Raw genomic sequence first — 23,351 nt, forward strand, 5'->3', positions numbered from 1 at the left:
AAAAATAATCTAAGTTTCATCATCACCAGAATGATCTACTGGTTTGACTCATCATCCGGTAGCAGTTGCCACCAAACAGAAGATAAATCTGTAAGAAGCCTTGGACTTTGAAATTTATTCTGCCTTCTTTTTTGAATATAAACAAATCAGATCTTGGACAGAAGCTCCCATTGTAACATTAAATAGCCAGATCACCAGATAAAGTTCATGTAGTGTGTTTAAAAATAGGACTAGATAAAGCTCATCTAGTGTGTTTAAAAATAGGCCCTAGGGAGTTCCTGTCATGGCACAGCGGAAACGAATCGGACTAGGAACCATGAGGTTGCGGGTTCGATCCCTGGCCTCACTCAGTGGGTTAAGGATCCAGTGTTGCTGTGAGCTGTGGTGTGGGTTGCAGACACGGCTCGGATCCTGTGCTGCTATGGCTGTGGTGTAGGCCGGCGGCTACAGCTCCGATTCGACCCCTAGCCTGGGACCCTCCATATGCCACGGTTGTGGCCCTAAAAGAAAAAAAAAAAATAATAATAGGCCCTAGATAAAGCTAGAAATGGAGTGTTTTTTTAACTCGCGAGCATATGGCTTTCAAATCACTGCATTTGTTCTCCTGTAGGTTTCAGTTATTCTACCAACACTTTGAATGATGACCTTTTTTTGCCAGATTGATTTCTTTTCCGTTTTAGCCTCGCCATCTTTCAGGTTGAAAACTTTGAGCAAAGGGAGTATCCTAAAAAAATTCATTGCCTCTCGGTTTGTGTAAGTCTACCAGCAGGAGAATTTTATCACTCCCTCGGGGTGAGTCGGAGCCGTGCAGGTCTGGCTGCCTGTGAAACTAGTTCTCTTTATTTATGGTCTGTGTAATGTGAGGGCGAGCAGGAGTTGGCTGTCTTGAGCGTTCGTTCCCTCCGCCTGGACGTTGTTTTGCTTCTGCTCAAAGCACTGACGTGCATAGACTCTACCACAGCCTCAAAGGTCACCTCTCTGTGTCGTTCATATTGGGAACTACTTTAGATAATTATCTGTCTTTTGTATCTCAGAAGAATAGGAGCAGGGGGGCGGGAGTTGTTTCATTTCCTTGAATTTTCTTTGCTGGGCTGCTTGGGGCTCTCTTGAAATTATAAAACAAAAGTGGAGATACCATCCATGTCAAGAGCATGTTGCTTCCAAGTCTAGCCCACCCATTTGGTGGTGTGGGGCTGTTTCTGGAAATCTTTTGTGCTTACAAAGATAGCTCTGTTCCTGCCCTGAGAGTCTGCCTCACTGTGTATCAGGCCAGTCTGTATAAATCAGGCAACAGGAGTTCCTGTGGTGGCGCAGTGGTTAACGAATCCAACTAGGAACCATGAGGGTACAGGTTCGATCCCTGGCCTTGCTCAGTGGGTTAAGGATCTGGCGTTGCTGTGAGCTGTAGTGTGGGTTGCAGACGCGGCTCGGATCCCATGTTGCTGTGGCTGTGGTGTAGGCCGGTGGCTGCAGCTCTGATTGGACCCCTAGCCTGGGAACCTCCATATGCCGCGGAAGCGGCCCAAGAAATGGCAAAAAGACCAAAAAAAAAAAAAAAATCAAGCAATAGTTCCCCCTTAATTTATAAACCATTTCAAAGATGGAAGCCATGTATTGAAAGGCTCATGGCACCATTCAGCTATGGGCAATGGGCTGGTGCCTTGAAGATGCTTAGAAGATGGCAGAGGAGAAAGGCACACACAAGTGAGTGAGACTGTTGTGTGGCAAAGGACAGTATGGAGAGAGGGAGAGTGAGATCAGAGCCCAGGAAAAGGAAAGCAGCTTCTGTCTGAGAGATTCAGGAACAAGTTCTAGAAGGTGTCATTGGCAGGATGCTCTCCTCATGTCCAGATACCCGCAGTTTGTCCAAATTATAGCTGTGGATTTCATTAATCTAGCTTCCTCATCCTCTTCTTTTTTTCACAACTGGCATATCTAATATGGAATCATCTCCACACAGATGGTTATATTGCACAAAACTTCCATTTAAAGAAACATGTCTGGAAATTTTTAAAATTCTGTTGACTTTTTTTTAAAAAGTCTTTTAAGCCAAACCTCCATAATGACACTCATACAGTTCCCTGCTTTCTGCAAATGTCAAGCTCCACTCCCCCATATGTTCAGGCAATATTTCACTCTCATGCTTCCCAAAGAAAATAGAAGCTACCAGCACACAGCTTCTCCAGCTTCCCAAACTCAGAGGCACCAGCCCGCCCGCAGCTGTGCCAGCCTCCCAGCTCCACCAGAGCCCGTCTCTCCTCCCCTCCTCACAGGCATTTTGGTCCATCTCTTATCTCCTTTGCTTCGGCTATCTTCATTCTCCCTCCCTTCTGGCTTCTTCCCATCAGTGCTTCAACATGCCCTGGTGGTTTTCCGGGCGTGATCTCATTTGCTATCACTCTAAGTCATGGGACCCGAATCCCTTTCACAGCGAAGCCTCTGAAAAGAACTTTCTGCGCACACCAACGCCCCTTCCAGACCCCCAGTCACTCAGCTCTCCTGATGACTTCAGCCCGCTCCCCTCCCCCTCTACCACCTCCCCCCCTCATCTGCAGAGTTGCCTTTGCTGGAGTAACAAGGAACCTCCACATCACTCAATTCCAAGAGGGTGCCTTTCCAGCCACCATCGCCTTTGGCCCTTGCGAGCGTTGAATTCTGCGCTCTCTCTGTGTGGAAGCCCCGTCTAGCGTTGGCTTCCAAGTGAACCACGATCTCCTCCTGATTCCCCTTTGCCTCTCTCGTCTGCCCCTTATCAGTCTCTTTTGCTGAACTGTTTCCCTCCTGGCCCTTCCACAAGCTTCATTTGTTTGTTTCTTTGTTTTGGCCGCATCCTCAGCAGGCGGAAGTTCCCAGGCCAGGCATCGAACCGGCGCCACAGCAATGACAGTGCTGGATCGTCAACCGCTAGACCACCAAGCAACTCCCTCTAAATACTTTTTTTCAGGAAACTTGATTCATTTCCCTGATGTCAGGTGGTTGGTGCTTGTAAATTATACTAACAAATAAAATAGAGAAATGGTGAAAATTTATAACTCTACGCGGTTGAAAAAATAGAAGGAGGAGTTTCCATTGTGACTCAGTGGAAATGAACTAGACTAGTAACCATGAGGGTGTGGGTTCCATCCTGGGCCTCGCCCAGAGGGTTAAGTATCCGGCGTTGCCATGAGCTGTGGTGTAGGTCACAGATGCAGCTCTTATCCAGCGTGGCTGTGGCATAAGCCAACAGCTGCAGCTCAGATTCGACCCCTAGCCTGGGAAATTTCATATGCCAAGGGTGCGGTGCTGAAAAAAAAAAAATAGAGTGCGTGAGGTTACGAAGCATGGTTTCTTAAAAACCAGGGTTCTGAAAAGCGACCTTGCCTGGCTGCACAACCAGAATAGTACACTGTATGAGGAACTGGGATGCGATGATGTCAGGGAAAGCAGATGGGCAGGAACACTGTCCCAAGTGGCCTAAAGAATTAGAGCCACACCACCCAAGACAGCACAGGCCCTGGGAGGACACAGAGGAAGCCTCGCTGCCGCCCTGCTCACCCCAGTTCAGCCCCCGGGGCCCCGGGTTAATGTAGGGTCTCTGTACTTTGTCTCATCTTCCGTCTGGATGACCCCCTTCATCCCAGGCAGCCAAGTCGTGATGCTCTCAGCCACCCACACACAGCTTCACATCCCAAAGTCTGTGCTGCCCCCGCCCCCGCCTCGACCTCCCAGGCCCCCCAGGACGGCACTTCTGAAGGCGTTCTCTCATGGGACATAGAGCGAGATGAATGGGATGGGGATACAGGATGGGGGAGGGGGGACCCGTCTGGGGCGAAGGCAAAGGACACTTCTTGAGACACCTCCAGGGCTTTGGCCGTGTAAGGAGAGTGAGCTGCGGGCTGTAAACGGGAAACTGGCAGCTTCGTACTGTGAAGAACCTGCAGAGCTGACATGAAAGCCAAAATGCCAAGCTCGCTTCTGTTTTATTCTATAAGCCTCTCATTAATTACAGTCATGATAGAGATTGTGTGTTTCTAATTACCGTGTAGCTCAACATCCAAGCCCTTAGCATCATTTGTGTCTTATAACGATGCCTTCAATTTCATGAGAAAGCTTTAGCCTTCAAACACATATTTCAATGGTTTCTCCGTTTTGAAATAGAGCTGATGTTGGCAAGAAATGTAATACTTAATTCAAGTACAATTTTGCAATAAAGATTTGTGATGGTATTCTTGGGGGAGAAAGAAAGAGAGCTTTACCCTTTGGTATTTAGGGTTCTAAGTTTGTGGCTCACAAAAGAAGAGCCTTCACAAGCTAAAATTAAGAGAATGTTTCACAAGGCAAAATCCAGTGGTCTTTTCTCCCAAATTTCCTGCTTTCCAACTTGCTTCCTTACGTTCCAAGAGAACAATTAGGCTTCTATAATTTTTTTTTGAACCAGGGTTTTACTTTATTTCATTTTAATTAAACTATAGTTGATTTACAGTGTGTGCCAATTTCTGCTATACAGCAAAGTGACTTAGTCATATAGATCCATTTTTTTTTTATATTATTTTCCATCATGTTCAATCCCGGGAAACTGGATAGGGTTCTGCACAGTAGGACCTCACAGTTTATCCATTCTATTTTATTGTTTATTTTATTTTGTGTGTGTGCGTGTCTTTTTGCCATTTCTTGGGCAGCTCCTGTGGCACATGGAGGTTCCCAGGCTAGGGGTCTAATCAGAGCTATAGCCACAGGCCCACACCATAGCCACAGCAACACAGGATCCAAGCCACGTCTGCAAACTACACCGCAGCTCACGACAGCGCCAGATCCTTAACCCACTGAGCAAGGCCAGGGATCGAACCCACAACCTCATGGTTCCTAGTCAGACTCATTAACCACTGAGCCATGACGGGAACTCCTGCTTATCCGTTCTAAATGTAATAGTTCACATCTATTAACCCCAAATTCCCAGTCCATCCCACTCCCTCCCCCTCCCCCTTGGCAACCACAAGTCTGTTCTCTACGTCTGTGAGTCTGTTTCTGTTTTGTAGATGGGTACATCTGTGCCATATTTTAGATTCCACCTGTAAGTGATATCACACGGTATTTACCTTTCTCTTTCTGACTTACTTCACTCAGTATGAGAATCTCTAGTTGCATCCATGTTGCTGCAAATGGCATTACTGCATTCTTTTTTATGGCTGAGTAGTAGTCCATTATGTATATGTACCGTGTCTTCTTAACCTATTCATCTGTCTTCTATATATTCTTGGTGGCGTGTGCCCCACTAGAGCCATTCTGCAGCTTTGAAATGGCCAGGGTTCACTTATTCACCACACAGTCCCTGAGCTTCTTCAAGATGCAAAGACCAGGTGCCAAAGCAGATAGGAAGAATAAGTCCCAGTCCTGCCCTCTGGCCCTGTAACTGATACTAGTTTAGATATCTGGCCACATATCCCTACACATTGCATGGTCCTACTTCATTGCAATGCTATTTATCACTACAAGAAGTATTTTTTTTTAGGAATATATGTGTGCATATGCATCCAGTGAAAGTGTACATTCTAGTTATTTAATACATGTATTTTTCTCATGCTCCAAGGGGTGTTTTTTACACTCTCAGGCTGAAGCCAATGCGGCAGCCTGGAAGGGTCCTCACCCAATGAGCCTTAGGGCAAAAAACCACACTGGCTCTCTACTGGGGAGTGACATACCGCACTAGCCTTAGCTTCATGTGTGTGATGGAGTTCCCATCGTGGCTCAGTGGTTAACGAATCTGACTAGCATCCGTGAGGACACAGGTTCAATCCCTGGTCTTGCTCAGTGGGGTAAAGATCCAGTGTTGCCGTGAGCTGTGGTGTAGGTTGCAGATGCAGCTCGGATCCTGTGTTGCTATGTCTGTGGTGTAGGCTGGCAGCTACAGCTCCAATTCGACTCCTAGCCGGGGAACCTCCATATGCTACAGCTGCAGCCCTAAAAAAAGAGCAAAAAAAGAAAAAGAAGAATGCCTTTAGTTTACTTCTCCATGGCCTCTCTTTATGGCATTATTTTGTATTCTGGTTAATAGTTTTTACGCACAATGATTGTCAAAAAGTAGGAGAGAAATACTGGGCCTCTTGGAAGCGAAAGAAGAGTGTCCTGCTGGCCATGAAAACACAGGTTTTACAAGAACTCCATGTGCCTTGAGGAAATGGTCAAGGAAACGCAGGGTAAACATCAGTAGGCAATGACTTCATGACATTATTAGAGTCTGAGATGATGAACCAACAGCTGTATGAGAATAGCTGGAAGAAATGACGCCTGGTGACATAACCTGACTTTAGTGTAAACTAAATGGAAAACCACTGGCAGTGGTTTAATAAACCATCCAGCACTGATTTCGTTAGAATTTCTATTTTCAGAAAAAAAACTCCCCCATGCTAAATGCATTTGCATGGAGTTGTGGTCAGTACTTCTGGGAATGTTTACAACCTGAGGTTTTTGTTTTTTTGTTTGTTTGGTTTTTTTGTTTGTTTTTTTTTAGGGTCGCACCTGCAGGACATGGAGGTTCCCAGACTAGGGGTCAAATTGGAACTGCAGCTGCCAACCTACACCACAGTCACAGCAACACAGGATCCGAGCCGCATCTGCAACCTACACCACAGCTCACGGCAGTGCTGGATCCTTAACCGCTGAGCAAGGCCAGGGATCGAACCTGCATCCTCATGGATACTAGTCAGGCTTGTTACCGCTAAGTCACAAGAGAAACTTCCTAGAACCTGAGTCTTACTAAAAACCCCTTTTGATTCTCCCACTCTAGTGGAAGGATGGGTTTGCTACCCACTCTTCCTCTTCCCAGTTATGCTTAATGCCTCAGAGAATTCCATTGCTGTCAGGGAAAGCACAGTCGTTTTAAAAATTGCCAAGTAGGTTTTGCGTTCTGGACGGAGCTCACGACTTGAGAATAAGACTGAAATCACCTGGCCAGGAAGTGCCAGGAGAGACCATTTAGATTCAGTAATAATTGGAGTTCCCACTGTGGCTCCACGGTAATGAACATAACTAGGATCCATGAGGATGTGTGTTCAATCCCTGGCCTTGCTCAGTGGGTTAAGGATCCGGTGTTGCTGTGATCTGTGGTGTAGGCCAGAGATGAAGCTCGGATCCCTGGGTTGCTGTGGCTGTGGTGTAGGCCGGCTCCAAATGGACCCCTAGCCTGGCAACCTCCATGTGCTGTGGATGCAGCTCTAAAAAGCTGCCGCCCCCCCAAAAAAAGCGACTAATAATAATAATAAAAGCACATGACAGTCGATGGCTCTGGCCAGGACCACATTGTGTACAACAAAACCAAAGCATCTACACACTCTTGGCCACAGTTGAGGTGGCCTTTGTTGCTAACCTTTTCCTTGGCTTTGGAGGTCTCTTGGCTGGGCTTGGATTTATTCTAAGATTGACTGTTAACCTTTGGAAGTCTGTGGAAAATAAGAGGCAAAAGCAGAAAGGAGAGAATATTAAAGGCCTGACAATGTGTCCTGCCTCCACTCTCTCTGAATTTAATTAACAGTTGTTTTGTGAGACTATTTAATACGCTCAATGTGTCAAGTGGCAGCAGGAGGGGTTCTTGTCCCCAGTGACCAGCACCGTACCAATTATTTGTGGGTTTTTTTTTTTTTTTTTTTTTTTTCTTTTTAAGGCTGCACCTGCAGCACGTGGAGTTTCCCAGGCTAGGGGTTGAATCAGAACCGCAGCTGCCAGCCTACGCCACAGCCGCAACAACGCTGAACCTGAGCTTCATCTTGCAGCTTGCAGCAATGCTGGATCCTTAACCCACTGAGCAAGGCCAGGGCTCAAACCCTCATCCTCATGGATACTAGTCAGGTTCTTAACCCATGGGCCACCATGGGAACTCATATTTGTGAGGTTTTTAACATGTGTTTTTGACACTCACCTACACACAATTGTAACATTTGGTTCCCCTTAAAGATTTGTTTATACTTAACGCCATCTTAACTCATGAACTAGCCTCTTGATTCCATTAAGTCTGTTGTGTGTTCTCAGATTTTCCAAAAGTCTTCATCGTTTGTTCCCATTCGAATTTAAATGGAAGAAAGAGACGACTAAAGGACTAATAAAGTGAGAGGTTGCTTTGGATGGATTCTGCAGCCAGATCATTTTCTTTGGGATGCCATGCCAAAGCTCCGTGAGCAGGAGAGAGGCCATGACCCATTGGCATGGTGGCAGGGGTCAGCCCAGGCCTGGTGAGAGTCCCCAGAAATCAGGCCAAGGCCGTGGTAGGGATCAGAGTCAAGCTGAAGGAGGTGCAGGATTGGGACTGAAGAACAACACGGAGCCAGCAGGGCCATGTGTTTCCTGCCTCTGTTAGGAGATGGCTCTCTGCTGACCAGTGGCTGGGCCCCCCCAGGCTGTTTGCCAGTTATGGGCTGGCAGGAAATAGCAGGGACAGTCTCAGCAGACACCCAGCTGACAGCTTATTGTGGGGAGGATCATGTGCAGAAGCTGAAACTCTTACATTCTGTTGCCAAGCTGCCTCCACACATGCATATAATATGTATTTATTAAGCATCTATTGTTCCCAGGACGTTTGTATAAACCACTATGCCACCTGCTACTGTCAGATAATAAAAGATAAAGTCAGATAGCCATAAATTGGAGTTCCTGTTATGGCTCGACAGGTTAAGAACTTGACTAGTAGCTGTGAGGATGCAGGTTCGATCCCTAGCCTCATTCAGTGGGTTGAGGATCCAACATTGCCGTGAGCCGTGGTGTAGGTTGAAGATGCGGCTTGGATCTGGTGTTGCTGTGGCTGTGGTATAGGCCAGCAGCTGCAGCTCCAATTTGACCCCAAGCCTGGGCACTTCCACATACCACAGGTGCGGCCCTAAAAAGGAAAAAAATAGCCATAGATTAATAATTTGCCTTCTTGTTAGCCCAAGTCTGTGAAATCCGTAAAGTGCTCATTTTCTTTTTTTTCTTTTTTTTGTCGTTTTTGTCTTCTTAGGGCCACACCAGTGGCACATGAAGGTTCCCAGGCTAGGGGTCTAATTGGAGCTGTAGCCACCAGCCTACACCACAGCCACAGCAATGCTGGATCAGAGCTGCGTCTGCGACCTACACCACAGCTCACGGCAACGCCGGATCCTTAACCCACTGAGCGAGGCCAGGGATCGAACCTGCAACCTCATGGTTCCTGGTTGGATTAGTTTCCACTGCACCACGACGGGAACTCCAAAAGTGTTTATTTTCACTGGGTGTTTTCGTTGCACAGTAATGGACTTAGTGAAAAGGGTCATTCCAGTGAGAAAGGTCCTTGTCAGAAACTATAAATACAGATAGAGAAATAGCACAGGATGCACATAAAGATTATTATAGATCATCACATCACATAGAGGAAGGAGGGTGTTTGAGGTTACAGTTTCAAATATTTTAACATATTTACTGAGCACATTACTTATGCCAGAAAACAAAATGTGCATACGTCTCTAGGGCTGTTCAGGCAGAAAGGATAAGAAGCCCTTTCTAGGAGTTCCCATTGTGGCTCAGTGGGTTAAGAGCCTGACTAGTATCCATGAGCATGTGGGTTCAATCCCTGGCCTCACTGAGTGGGTTAAGGATCAGCTGTGGTGTAGGTCATTGTTGCAGCTTGGATCCCGTGTTGCTGTGGCTGTGGCATAGGCCGGTAGCTGCAGCTCCAGTTCAGCCCCTAGCCTGGGAGCTTCCATGTGCTGCAGGTGGGGCCCTTAAAAAAGAATAAGAAGAAACCCTTTCTAAGCCAGAGGGGTCCACCTGTGCCACCAAAGCAAGAGCTGCTATGGGACAGGCCATAGCTCATCCAATTTGCTGCCAACCTGTGATGCCACACTCGCCCTCATAGGCATTTGTCTTTAGGGCCAGCGCACAGGCTTAGTGTGCCCCCACCCCCGCCAACCCCCTAGCCTACGCCTCTACTCTGCCTGCTTGCCGATTCTCAATGATAAGGGCACTTACACTGTGAAGGCCCTTTGGAGTTCATTATTTTGTACAAATGAATATCCGCTACAATATGATTTTTTAATATTAATGATCAAAAGTCCGATCATTTCTTGCTTTTTTAAGAGGGAGGAGGGATTAAGGAGGGTAGGAGATCATTCAATATTTGAAAGCAAATGTTGCCTCCCAGTCAAGGAAAAACTCAAGATAAATTTCATACTTGATGGCTTTGCCAGAGGTTGAAATTGGAACACACAGAAGCTGTGTATGGGCACCTGTATTTTTGTCATGTGTTATTGTAATAGAAGCTGCATGTGATTTATGAAAATGGGGTAAAAGACAGTTTTGGGTTTTTTTTAATGAGCCGTCTTCATATAAAAGACCGTCATCCCTAGGGACGTATTATGACTTTCATTGTATCTAGGATAGGGATTTCTAACTTTCCATCATAGAATAAGAATAACGTCACATGGAGTTCCATTGTGGCTCAGTGGTTAACGAATCCGACTAGGAACCATGAGGTTGCGGGTTCAATCCCTCGCCTTGCTCAGTGGGTTAAGGATCTGGTGTTACTGTGAGCTGTAAGCCCTCAGCTGCAGCTCCGATTCGACCCCTAGCCCAGGAACTTCCATATGCCTCAGGTACAGCCCAGGAAAAGAAAAAAGAAAGAAAGAAAGAAAAAAAAGAAAATGAATGAGTGGAATTCCCACTGTGGCACAGTGACTCTGGTTGACTTCGGAGGCTCAGGTTCGATCCTGGCCTGGTGCAGTGGGTTAGAGGATCCAGCGTTGCTGTAGCTCCAGTGTAGGTCACAGCTGCAGCTCAGATTAAATCCCTGGCCTGGGAACTTCCACATGCCACGGGTACGGCCCCAAAAAGAAAGAAAAGGAATGAATGAGTGAATGCATTGAATTACCTGCTAATCAATCCAGCAAGTCTTGGGCGGGGGTGCGGGGGCAGCTCTTATAAGAATTTCTGTGCTAATTTTATTACGGCAATTTTTGATGTCAGAAAATTTAAAGCCCGTTTTCTGGAAATAGGACATCCTCCAAAAGATCAAGGCAGTGGCTTCTGCCCTGCTGCCTCACATTCATGCTTTAATACACGCATCAGTTAGTTTGCGTGCAATGGTCTCCACGTAGCAGAAAACCCCAACTCACAGTAGCTTAAACTCTAAGGACGTTTTATTATTTGCTGAGGTAGAAGATCATGGCTGGTTTGGCAGCTCATAGTGTCATTGGGGACATAGCCTCCTCCAGCCTCCCCTCTGCCACCTCCTTGTTGCCACACGGTCACCAGATGGAGATCACAGCTGTCCGTGGCATCACATCCTCACTCTGTGTCCCCAGGCAGCAAGCACGTGTGTGTTGGAGGAGAGGAGAGGACAGTACATCCAGGGCAGGGAGAGAGCCTTTTTTTTTTTTTCGTCTTTTTAGGGCCGCACCCATGGCACATGGAGGTTCCCAGGCTAGGGATCCAATCAGAGCTGTAGCCTCCAGCCTACACCACAGCCACAGCAATGCCAAATCCGAGCCACATCTGCGACCTCCACCACAGTTCACAGCAACACCAGATCTTTAACGCACTGAGCCGAGGCCCGGGGACTGAATCTGCATCCTCATGGATATCAGTCGGGTTCATTACCGCTGAGCCACAACGGGAACTCCGAGAGAGCCATTCTTTTACCTGAGAAGAAAATCCTTCCCAGAAACTTCCTGGCAGACTCTCTCTTAGAGCTCAGGTCACATACCTTCCTTTAGACCCATCACTGGCAGAGGGGAGTGGCATGGCTGGGCTTCGTTCCAGCTAAGCATGATTCATCTGACTTGTGTTTAAAAAGAAGAGGGAGTGGATGTTGTGTCGGCAGCAAGAAATGTCTGTGCACCACACCTCATCTCCAGCTGGAAAATGAGAATCAACTGTGTTGTCCAGTCATAGCTCCAAGAACTAACTTTCCTTCCAAGATTATATTCTGGCTATTTTTGTCATTTTACTCGTTTTTTTTTTTTTTTTTTTTAAATCATGAGTTCAAGGAGGAGCCTAAAATATATGGGCCTGGCCTAGAATTACAGGGCTTTGGTGAGTCATGTCCCTTCCTTGTGCTGGCTTTGGGTCACTTTACTCTGGAACACTTTTAGGAGTTATAATTTACAAGATCCATGCCTTTTCCATTTTATTTTATTTATTTAATTTATTTATCTATTTATTTTGCTGTTGGGGGCCGCACCTGCAGCATATGGAGATTCCCAGGCTGGGGGTTGAATTGGAGCTGCAGCTGCTGGCCTAGGACACAGCTGCAGCAACGGGGGATCCAAGCTGCATCTGTGACCCAGACCACAGCTCACGGCAACACTGGATGGTTAACCCACTGAGCGAGGCCAGGGATCAAACCCGCATCCTCATGGATACTTGGATTCGTTACCGCTGACGTTACAGCTGAGCCACAATGGGAACTCCGCCTTTTCCATTTTAATTCATATGAAAGAGCAACAGTTCACAGCACACTTGTCTAAAAGGTTGTGTCAGCTGTGAGAAACACATCCAAGTTGAGCATGTGCATAGGTTTGCCTCTGCAGATAAAACTGCACAATATTCTGTGATTTGGAGAAATTTTTTGATCCGCTTAAGCGAATGCACTAGTGTCTATTTCAGTAACAGGACTGACTTCCATGAGCTCTTTCTGGGTGAAACCAGCCCTCAAAGGAAATACCTTCCAAGTCCTTCTAAATTCATACTTCCAAGCATTCAAAGAATTCAGCAGTTGATCAACTTTCTGGATGGCCAATGGCTCCATAGTGAACTTCTATCCCCAGGAAATAAGCTTCCTCAAATGACAGGCCTTCCCTTGTATCTGTTCCAGTTTCCATCCTGAGCTAGAGTGTCCTAGACTTCCTGCCTGGTGCCTTTTATGAATCACTGGCAATTCACGGGAGAGAGGCCTTAAAATGGCTTTGCAAACCACTTGTCAAATGAGTCCCTCCCATCCACATAGAGAAATAAGACTCCCATGAGCTGAGTGCAATGGCATTCATGAAAGGACACAGAATCGGGTAAACGCCCCAACTATCTTGCTTCTAAGGTGTTAGGTTTGCCGAGGGAGGACGATGATCTGCAGGATCAAAGGACGAGGTATCAGAATCAGAGGGAGGTGGTTGTGAGCGGAGGGTAAGAGTTTGAAAGGTGGTTCAAGACCAACGAGGGAGGGTCAGGATCAGAGGGTAAAGAAAGCCCGAAAGCAGGGAACTTCAGATCACTTGCCATCACGACGACAGAAGTTATGGAGGTCGTGCAAGATATTAAAATCAAAAGTGCCATTTGGGGGCCATGGAGAGCCATTATCCAATGTGTAGTGTGTCCAGGCGCTGTGACAAAAAATTTAAGACACTTGGACCTCATGTCTCCTCTTAGTCCGAGAGTATTTAAAGTTTGCAAGAGGCAGCCAAGAGCCGTGTTCCCGGAGGCGTGGAGAAAGTGGTCCTCACGTTGAGAGGAGAGGACTGAAAGGGGACAGAGGGTCAGTAAGGGGCCACCTTTGGGCGTGCCACTCCTCAGGCTGGGCATCCCCAAGGTCTGAGTTGTGGACCCAAGAAGAGAGAGAGGTCACACTCTGATGTGAGCATCCTCAGATCAGAGGAACTGGGGCTGTGTGACAACGGAGTCTTCTGACCTAGCGCTAGGGTTTGTCTAAGCGGGTTGTGCTCTCATGTGTCAGAGGAACCGGGGCCCCGTGGCCGTGCTGACAGAAGACCCAGAAAGGTGGCCATTACTCACCTGGGAATTAGGAGGCCGGTGTTGGATACAGAGTTGGTAATGGAAAGGCGAAGTTCCCAATTCACCCATCCTCCCTGGCTGGGCTGCACAGGGTTGGCGGGGAGGTGCCTAGATCAGGGGCTCAAACCCAAGGGGATCCCAAGGTTAGCCCAGGACCAGCTGCCCCTGCCTGCTGCTCTCCAAGTTGCCAACCCAGGAGTTTGGGGCTCCGCTGACCTGCTTCCTGTTCCCTCCCAGGTTTCGGCACCAAATGTTAGGTTTGCCAAGGGAAGAATGCGCAAAGCCTAGTTGGGAAAGCAAAAGGGATTTATGAAGGCATCAGAGGGGCACGGGCTGAGCTCAAGGTAGCACCAGCCCTGACTGCGAGGAGATGCTAAGCTTACAAAAGATCTGTGGCGGGAATCTGTGGCTGGGTGGAGTTCATGGCAGTAACGCGTAGCAGGAATGACGAAGTAGAAGGAGGGGAGAGTCAAGGGAGGGGGAGGGGGTTGAGTCCCTGACAGAGGGCAGTTAGTCCTTGTAGAGGGTTAATTTATGCTCCGCATTCAGGGTAAGTGTATCGATCGTGTACTGGGCAGTACCCATGTCCACGGCAGGTCTCCGAGGTGACCAGTCACATTCGGGGTATGGGGGTCTGTCTCCATCCTGGGACCCTGTCATAAGTAAGCATCCTTGGAATTTTGTGGTATACACTTCTCTGGAATAAATCAGGTTTGGGCTGGTGATGGTTTTTGTCAAGAATTTGTCAATTTTAGGGAGCTCCCTTCACGGCTCAGCAGTTAATGAACCTGACTAGGATCCATGAGGATGCAGGTTCGATCCCTGGCCTCGCTCAGTGGGATCCAGCGTTACCGTGAGCTGTGGTGTAGGTCACAGGTGTGGCTTAGACCCCGCGTTGCTTCGGCTCTGGTGTAGGCCGGCAGTTGTAGCTCCAGTTCGACCCTAGCCTGGGAACTTCCGTATGCTGTGGGTGCGGCACTTAAAAAAAAAAAAGAGAGATTTTGTCCATTTTGAAACATGCCTAGACTCCCATTTGAGGTTGGTGTGAGGCTGTCTTGTTCTTGACCATGTGAGCAATGGCATTTCCCAGCAGATGGCCTGTCAAGACACATAGGTGGCAAACACGTCAGCTCTTTTCTGACCCAAAAGTTCATAACATCTTCTTCTGCCTCCCTGATGGCCCATTTTAAGTGTCTTTGCGGGAGTTCCTATCGTGGCTGAGTAGTTAACGAATCCGACTAGGAACCATGAGTTTGCGGGTTCAATCCCTGGCCTCACTCAGTGGGTTCAGGATCTGGTGGTGCTGTGAGCTGTGGTGTAGGTCGCAGACGCGGCTCAGATTCCATGTTGCTGTGGATGTGGCGTAGGCCAGCAGCTACAGCTCCAATTCGACCCCTAGCCTGGGAACCTCCATATGTGCAGGAGCGGCCCAAGAAATGGCAAAAAGACCAAAAAAAAAAAAAAAAAAAGTGTCTTTGCAACTTCAAGAGTATGGTGGCTATTTGAGAGGGCTTTTCTTGTGTCCTGCGTCCTCATTTTTAGTACTTTGTTTTAAAAGGCTATTCTCTTACGGCAGAATAACTGGATTATGTGAAATGTTGAAAGGAGATTAATATTTAAATTTTTTATTATAGTTGATTTACAATGTTCTGTCAATTTCTACTGTACAGCAAAGTGACCCAGTCTTACATATATATCTTTCTTTTTCTCACATTATCCTCCATCACGTTCTGTCACAAGTGATTGGATACAGTTCCCTGTGCTGTAGAGCAGGACCTCATTGCTTATCCACCCCAAATACAATAGTTTGCATCTACTAACCCCGAACTCCCAGTCCATCTCACTCCCTCCCCCTCCCCCTTGGGAACCACAAGTCTGTTCTCCATGTCCATGAGTTTGTTTCTTTTCTGTAGATAGGTTCATTTGTGCCATATATTAGATTCCAGATATAAGTGATATCACATGGTATTTGTCTTTCTCTTTCTGGCTTACTGCACTGAGCATGAGACTCTCTAGTTCCATCATGTTGCTGCAAGTGGCATTATTTCATTCTTTTTTATGGCTGAGTAGTATTCCATTATATATATGTAACACATCTTCTTAGTGCATTCATCTATTGATGGACATTTAGCTTGTTTCCATGTCTTGGCTATTGTGAATAGTGCTGCAATAAACATAGGGATGCATGGATCTTTTTGAATGAAAATTTTGTCGAGATATATGCCTGAGTGGTATTGCTAGATCATATGATAGTTCTATATTTAGTTTTCTGAGGTGCCTCCATACCGTTTTCCATAGTGGTTGTACCAGTTGACATTCCCACTGGCAGTGGAGGAGGGTTCCCTTTTCTCTACACCCTCTCCAGTATTTGTTATTTGTAGACTTGCTGATGACAGCCATTCTGACCAGTGTGAGGTGGAAGGGGTACCTCACTGTAGTTTTGACTTGCATTTCTCTAATAATTAGTGATGATGAGCATGTTTTCATGTGCCTGTTAGCATCCATATGTCTTCTTTGGAGAAAAGTCTATTCAGGTCTTCTGCCCATTTTTCAATTGGGTTGATTGTTTTTTGGCTTTTTTTGCTGTTGAGTTGTATGAATTGTTAGTATCTTTTGGAGGTTAAGCCCTTGTCCATTGCATCATTTGCAACTATTTTCTCCCATGCCATAAGTCGTCTTTTTTTTTTTTTTATGATTTTCTTTGCTGTGCAAAAGCTTGTAAGTTTGATTAGGTCCCATTAAAGGAGATTAATTTTTTATGAAAACGAAATTACTAGACACATAGGTCTTTGCTTTTTAATGTCTCTTCTGAAATTCTTTTATGTATTTTTAATAAATAATAACACACACACACACAAAGGTGAAGAATGGTGTTCAGAACAGTTATTCCAATAATGCTGTCATTGTCCAGACCATTTTTGGAACTTCATCTTTTAGCATTGACCTATAGAAGTGTCATAGTGGTTATAAGCAAACTGGTCCCATTATTGTATGATTGTACCTGGTTTTGACTGAAACCCCTTATTTACCAGATTTTGAATCACTGAATCAGTTAGAGCATGTCGGTGTTAGGTGGAATGGTAGAACCCCCTTAGTTTCTGATGGAAGATTGAGGCCCAGAGAAGTTAATTGACTTGCCAAACGGTACAAAGCATGGTAGCAAATGGGTCATACCAGAAACCAACCCCAAGTATCCTTTGGCTATTTACTAAAAAAATCAAATGCTTAAAGAATACATAATTGCCACCATTAAAAATATTCAAATAGAATGTGCCATGAATTCTGCAGATTCTTCCAGAAGCAGTCTGAAGTGTTTTGAACAGGCTCATTGTAATAAATGTATCTTTATGTATGAAAAATAAGCTTATCACCTTATTATAAGACATGTATTTCTATAAGTTCCATTATGTTTGTTTAAAAAAAAAAATCTGTTTTTTTTCCCATTGTGGCTCAGCAGTAATGAACACTTCTAGTAACCGTGAGGATGCAGGTTCAATCCCTGGCCTCCCTCGGTGGGTTAAGGATCTGGCATTTCCACACGCTGTGGTGTAGGTTGCAGACAGAGCTCAGATCCTGCATTGCTGTGGCTGTGGTGTAGGCTGGCAGCTGCAGCTCCAATTCGACCCGTGTCCTGGGAACTTCCATATCCTGCAGGTGTGACCCTAGAAAGCAAAAAAAATAAATAAAAGTAAATTTAAAAAATCAGACTCTAGTCATAACTTTTGTATAGATTTCTTAAACTGGCGCTAGAACAAAACGCCATCTCAATTTTGAAATACTTCTGGTTTTTCTCATTTCTCATGGAAAACACGTACAGGATACTGCCAAGATAACCCTCAGTATCTTCTTTACCTGTTTGTCCTTGTGCTGGGCTGTCCAATGAGATAGCTCTGGCTACCTGTGGCAATTTAAACTTAAATTTTAGTTAACTGAATAAAATTTAAAATGTTGAAATCAAGTGCTCGACAGCCACATTGGGCTACTGGCTACCTTAAGTCACCTCAGGTATAAACATTTTTATCAACACAGAAAATTGTATTGATTAGTATTGGTCTAGAATTCTTGTAGTTAGTATACAAAATTTAATGTAGTATTTATCTCTTATATGACCTCTAGAAAAGTTGAAAAGTGATAAGTTTTGGGGAAAGTATTTTAAATACTCATTTGTTCTCTAAGTGTTATTAGCTGTCCTGCATAGTTTAATTTTTAAAAAGAAAAAAAAGCTTATTTTCATCTATTTTTTAAGCATGATTATATGTGTGAAATTCAGATCAACTGTCATGTCCTGGCTGTTAAATTTTAAAGCATGTTAAAGTTATGGCAAAAACTCTGTTAATGCTGCCAAAGCTAATGGCAGAAAGGTCTAGTTAATTAACGTCTCTGTATGACGGCGTGACACTTGAAATGAACTAGTCTGGACATAAGACAGTGGACGTTATATTGAATGCACTTTTTTTGCCGCCGTTAGCATTTTTTTAATGTTTATTAAAGTATGGTTGATTTACAGTGTTGTGTCAGTTTCTGTTGTACAGCATAGTGACCCAGTCATATATATATGTATTCTTTTTCTTTCTTTCTTTCTTTCTTTTTTTTTTTTTTTTTTGTCTTCTGTCTTTTTAGGGCCGCACCCATGGCATATGGAGGCTCCCAGGCTAGAGGTCGAATCGGAGCTGTTGCTGCCAGCCTATGCCACAGCCACAGTAACGCCAGATCCAAACCGCGTCTGTGACCTACACCACAGCTCACGGCAACACCGGATCCTTAACGCACTGAGCGAGGCCAGGGATTGAACCTGCAACCTCATGGCTTCTAGTCGGATTCATTTCCGCTGAGCCAACACGGGAACTCCCATTCTTTTTCTCGTACTATCTTCCATCACATTCTATCCCAAGAAATTAGATATAGTTCCCTGTGCTCTACAATATCTGAAATGAAAAATACACTAGAAGGAATCAGTAGCAGGATAACAGAGGCAGAAGAACAAATAAATGAGGTGGAAGACAGTGTAGTGGATATCACTGCCACAGAAAAGGGAAAAGAGTGAAGAGAACTGAAGAGTCTGAGACAAGACTCGATGTTGAATGCATTCTCGTTTTTTTGTTTTTTGTCTTTCTAGGGCCGCACCCGCAGCATATGGAGGTTCCCAGGCTAGGGGTCGAATCGGAGCTGTAGCTGCTGGCCTGTGGCACAGCAACTCAGGATCCGAGCCTCGTCGATGACCTACACCACAGCTCACGGCAATGTGGTATCCTTAACCCACTGAGTGAGGCCAGGGATCGAACACGCAACCTCATGGTTCCTAGTTGCATTGGTTAACCACTGAGCCATGATGGGAACTCCTTGAATGCATTCTTAATAGCCATTTGCAAAGGCCTTAAATTACCTACCTACCTTTAATTCTAACATCCAGAATAAAAAGCCCTCATATTAACAAGCAATGGGTCAGCTCTAAAGACTGACCTGACATCACGCTTCAGGTCCATTGGCAAGCTCCCACGGTAAGCAATTCAAAGGCAGTGGCCAATCCTCCATGGCTTAGAAGACCCCATGGTACTTCTTTTTTTCCGGTCACAACGGTAAGCAATTCAAAGGCAATGGCCAATCCTCCATGGCTTAGAAGGCCCCATGGTACTTCTTTTTTTCCGGTCGCAGCTGCAGCCTGCAGAAGTTCCCAGGCCAGGGATCAACCCCGCATCACAGCAGTGACCCAAGCCACAGCAGTAGCAACACCAAATCCTTAACCACTAGGCCAATAGGGAGCTCTCCCATGGCACTTGAGATGATGACCTGCTAATACATTTTCTGTAAGTCCTACTTGGACAAATAAATAAATATTTGATCTGGTCTGCCCTGAAAATCATTACATTTGGGAACAGGCTCATAGGGCACATGCATGTGACAGCTTCAAGCTCTTTTTATTGCGGAGAAATATTTACTGAACTGGCTGCTAGGATGGAATTCCTGCATGGTTATCAGTCCTGTTGGTGAATCTATGCTGAGTAAATGAGGGACCAGTGAATGAGCCACAGCCTCTCAAAGAGGAAGGTTCAAGTGCCACTTACTCTGTTTGATTTGCAGGAATAATCAATCCAGTTTTAAAACAGAGATGAACTAGGAAAGCTATAAAATACTTTAATACAATTAGAGTGGGTCCAGAAAATAAATAAGCAGTTTTTAGTTTCTGGGTATGTAACATATAACACAGAGGCACACATAGGTACATTTTCTGGTTTTCTTTTCCATATATTTTATAGAAAATGACATTCCTGTGAGGAATGGGATTTCTTTGAAAATTAAATAGGTAAATCTGCAGTGACTCAGCTGGAACAGCTGGGCAGTGATCCTTTTAAACCTTGGAGAGAGCATCAGTCTCTGGCGGGATCCACATTCCCTGCTTCTGCTGGGCCTTGTTCCTTATGTAAGTGCTCAAGGCATAGTCTGCACTGGGAGAATTCCAAAGCTATAACCCAGCACAGCTGCTTTCCTTTTTTTTAAGACTGTTTTTAAAAAATAAATTTCGGAGTTCCCATTGTGGCACAACGGAAACGAATCTGACTAGGAACCATGAGGATGCGGGTTCAATCTCTGGCCTCACTCAGTGGATTAAGAATCCGGCCTTGCCATGAACTGTGGTATAGGTCACAGATGCGGCTCAGATCTGGCATTGCTGTGGCTGTGGTGTAGGCTGGCAGCTGTAGCTCTGATTAGCCCCCCAGCCTAGGAACCTCCATATGTTGTGGGTGTGGCTCTAAAAAGACAAAAGACAAAAAAAAAACTTTTTTCTTAGAGTTCCTGTTGTGGCTCAGTGGATTCAGAACCCGACTAATATCCATGAGAATGCAGGTTCAATCCCTGGCCCTGCTCAGTGGGTTAAAAGATCCTGTGTTGCTGTGGCTGTTTATAGGTTGGTGGCTGCAGCCCTTATTCGACCCCTAGCCTGGGAACTTCCATATGCAGCAGGTGTGGCCATAAAAAGAAAAAAACAATTAAAAATTAAATTTGTCTCCTTCCCAAGTAAATGGATGTTAAATCTGGTGACTTTTTTTTTTTTTTTTTTTTTTTTTTTTTTTTTTGCCTTTTTTAGGGCTGCACCTGCAGCATAAGGAGGTTCCCAGGCTAGGGGTTGAATTGGAGCTGCAACTGACAGCCACAGCCACAGCCACAGCAACTCCAGATCCGAGCCACATCTGTGACCTACACCACAGCTCATGGCAATGCCAGATCCTTAACCCACTGAGTGAGGCCAGGGATCGAACCTGTGTCCTCCTGGATGCTAGTTGGGTTCGTTAACCACTGAGCCACGATGGGAACTCCAAATCCGGTGACATTTTTGCAGGACACTAACAGCATCTTTTGTGTCCTGAGGCCTGAGGTCACCAAATACCTTAAGATTTTAGGGGAAAACAATTCTTTCTCTCCCGTGGTTCCTGGTCTTGGTCATGGAGAGTAATGATGTCTTATTTCTTCATTTTCAGATAACCATCAACAGAGAGAGCGGTGAGGACGTGAGCTCCCCCAAACACGGGAAGGTGGATCCAGACAACGTGCCGCACATAGGTGGCAATACTTGGGCAGGTGGCACAGGTTGGTAGCAGGGCATTCTCCTGGGTTGGGCTTCCGGAGACTTCACATGCCCATGTGGACAGCCCATCACCCCAACAAGTCTCGGCAACCAGCTTGTTTGCTCTGTCTCCCCCGTTAATCAGTTGGAACGTGCTCGTACCCTCTGTCCCAGCCTGACATCAAGACACAGGAGGGCACAGTGGTAACAAACCAGACTAGGATCCATGAGGACACGGGTTCCATCCCTGGCCTTGCTCAGTGGGTCAAAGCATCCAGTGTGGCCGTGAGCTGTGGTGGTCGTAGACTCAGCTCGGACCCTGCATTGCAGTGGCTGTGGCTTAGGCCAGCAGCTGTAGCTCCGATTCAACCCCTAGCCTGGGAACTTCCATATGCTGCAGGTGCAACCCTGAAAAAAAAAAAAAAAAGACATGGGAAAACCCTGACATTGGGGGTCCTGCTGACTCTGCTCCCCTCTGACCTAAGAAGGCTCTGACCCTCCAAAAAAGGGGGATAATAACTGCCTCACAAGGTTGTGGTGAGGATGAAATGAGATTATGAGGGTGAAGCCTGAGCTCAAGACCTGGCATGAAGAGTGTCTTCATTCAAAGTGTTAATCCCTTCTTTTCAATCCCTGGGGATCGTGGCAGACATCTACACAGTAAATTCTTTCTTGACCAACTGACTTTGAAAAGAAGTGGTCCATGGAGTTCCCGTCGTGGCGCAGTGGTTAACGAATCCGACTAGGAACCATGAGGTTGCGGGTTCGGTCCCTGCCCTTGCTCAGTGGGTTAACGATCCGGCGTTGCCATGAGCTGTGGTGTAGGTTGCAGATGCGGCTCGGATCCCGCGTTGCTGTGGCTCTGGTGTAGGCCGGTGGCTACAGCTCCGATTCAACCCCTAGCCTGGGAACCTCCATATGCTGTGGAAGCGGCCCAAGAGATAACAACAACAACAACAACAACAACAAAGACAAAAAGACAAAAAAAAAAAAAAAAAAAAGAGGTCCTTGCTCCCCATATCTCACAAGTGAGTATATTGAGGATACAGGACTCTAAGATAAGAGGGATGGTTGCAGAGTTCCCGCTGTGGTTCTGCGGGAAGGAACCTGACTAGTATCCGTGAGGATGCAGATTCAACCCCTGACACCGCTCAGTGGGTTAAGGATCTGGCGTTGCCGCAAGCTGCGGTGTCGGTCACAAATGCAGCTCAGATAGATGAGCGTTGCTGTGGCTGTGGCTGTGGCCCGTGGTTGTGGTCTGAACTGATGGCGGGGGGGCCGGTCCTTCCTCTTGGCTGCCCGGCGAGAGCATTGTTCCCAGGACTGCTCCCTTCCTCTTTCCTCCGAGACAGCTGGACCAGACACATCTGCGGGGCCGCAGGAATAGGGCCAGACGGTGTGCGCACACACTGTCTGATCTTATCTCGGCCGGGAGTCGCGCTGGCCTGGGCTCCCCCTCCTCGCCTTCCCTGAGGATGGTCTGTGCCTCTTGGCCTTCACAGCCTCAGGAGGAAATGGGTTTCTGTGCTGGGACAATGTGCTATCAAATAAGCCCGTGGGCTTCTTGCCTGCTCTGTTTATTCATCCAGCATCGGCTTGAAAGAAAGGGTATTTTTAGAAATGTCCTTTGATCTGGAAGTTAGTGTCAAGCCAGCAAGATTTAATCCGAGTGGAATGCACTGTGGGCCGAGCTGGCCAGATGCAGGATTCCCGGTGAGCTCTGCTGGAACGGAGGTTCTTGCTTATTCGTCTGCGTGTATCCACCAGCTCACCTATCTGTCCAGGCTGAAGACTCTGCTTTTGTGTCCCCCAGCCTTTATTTATTTATTTATTTATAATGTCTTTTTTTGCTTTTTTTTTTTTTTGCTTTTTGCTTTTTGCTTTTTAGGGCCACACCTGCAGCATCCGGAAGGTCCCAGGCTAGGGGTCGAATGGGAGCTACAGCTGCCGGCCTACACCCCAGCCACAGCAATGCAGGATCCCAGCCATGTCTGCAACCCACACCACAGCTCATGGCAATGCCGGATCCTTAACCCACTGGGCAAGGCCAGGGATCGATCCTGAGTCCTCATGGATGCTAGTCAGGTTC

At 46.3% G+C, this 23,351-nt stretch overlaps 1 protein-coding gene across 1 annotated transcript in view; it reads left to right on the forward strand.

Annotated features, from left to right (window-relative positions):
• The window catches only part of VWA8 (von Willebrand factor A domain containing 8), a 390,508-nt gene that overhangs the window by 314,363 nt on the left and 52,794 nt on the right, over nt 1–23,351 (forward strand). Inside the window, 1 exon segment of the mRNA XM_021065625.1 lies at nt 21,177–21,285. Within this exon segment, the coding sequence (XP_020921284.1) occupies nt 21,177–21,285 (109 nt within the window).

The sequence above is a fragment of the Sus scrofa genome, chromosome 11 (assembly GCF_000003025.6).
Source record: "Sus scrofa isolate TJ Tabasco breed Duroc chromosome 11, Sscrofa11.1, whole genome shotgun sequence".
NCBI classification, from domain to species: Eukaryota; Metazoa; Chordata; class Mammalia; order Artiodactyla; family Suidae; genus Sus; species Sus scrofa.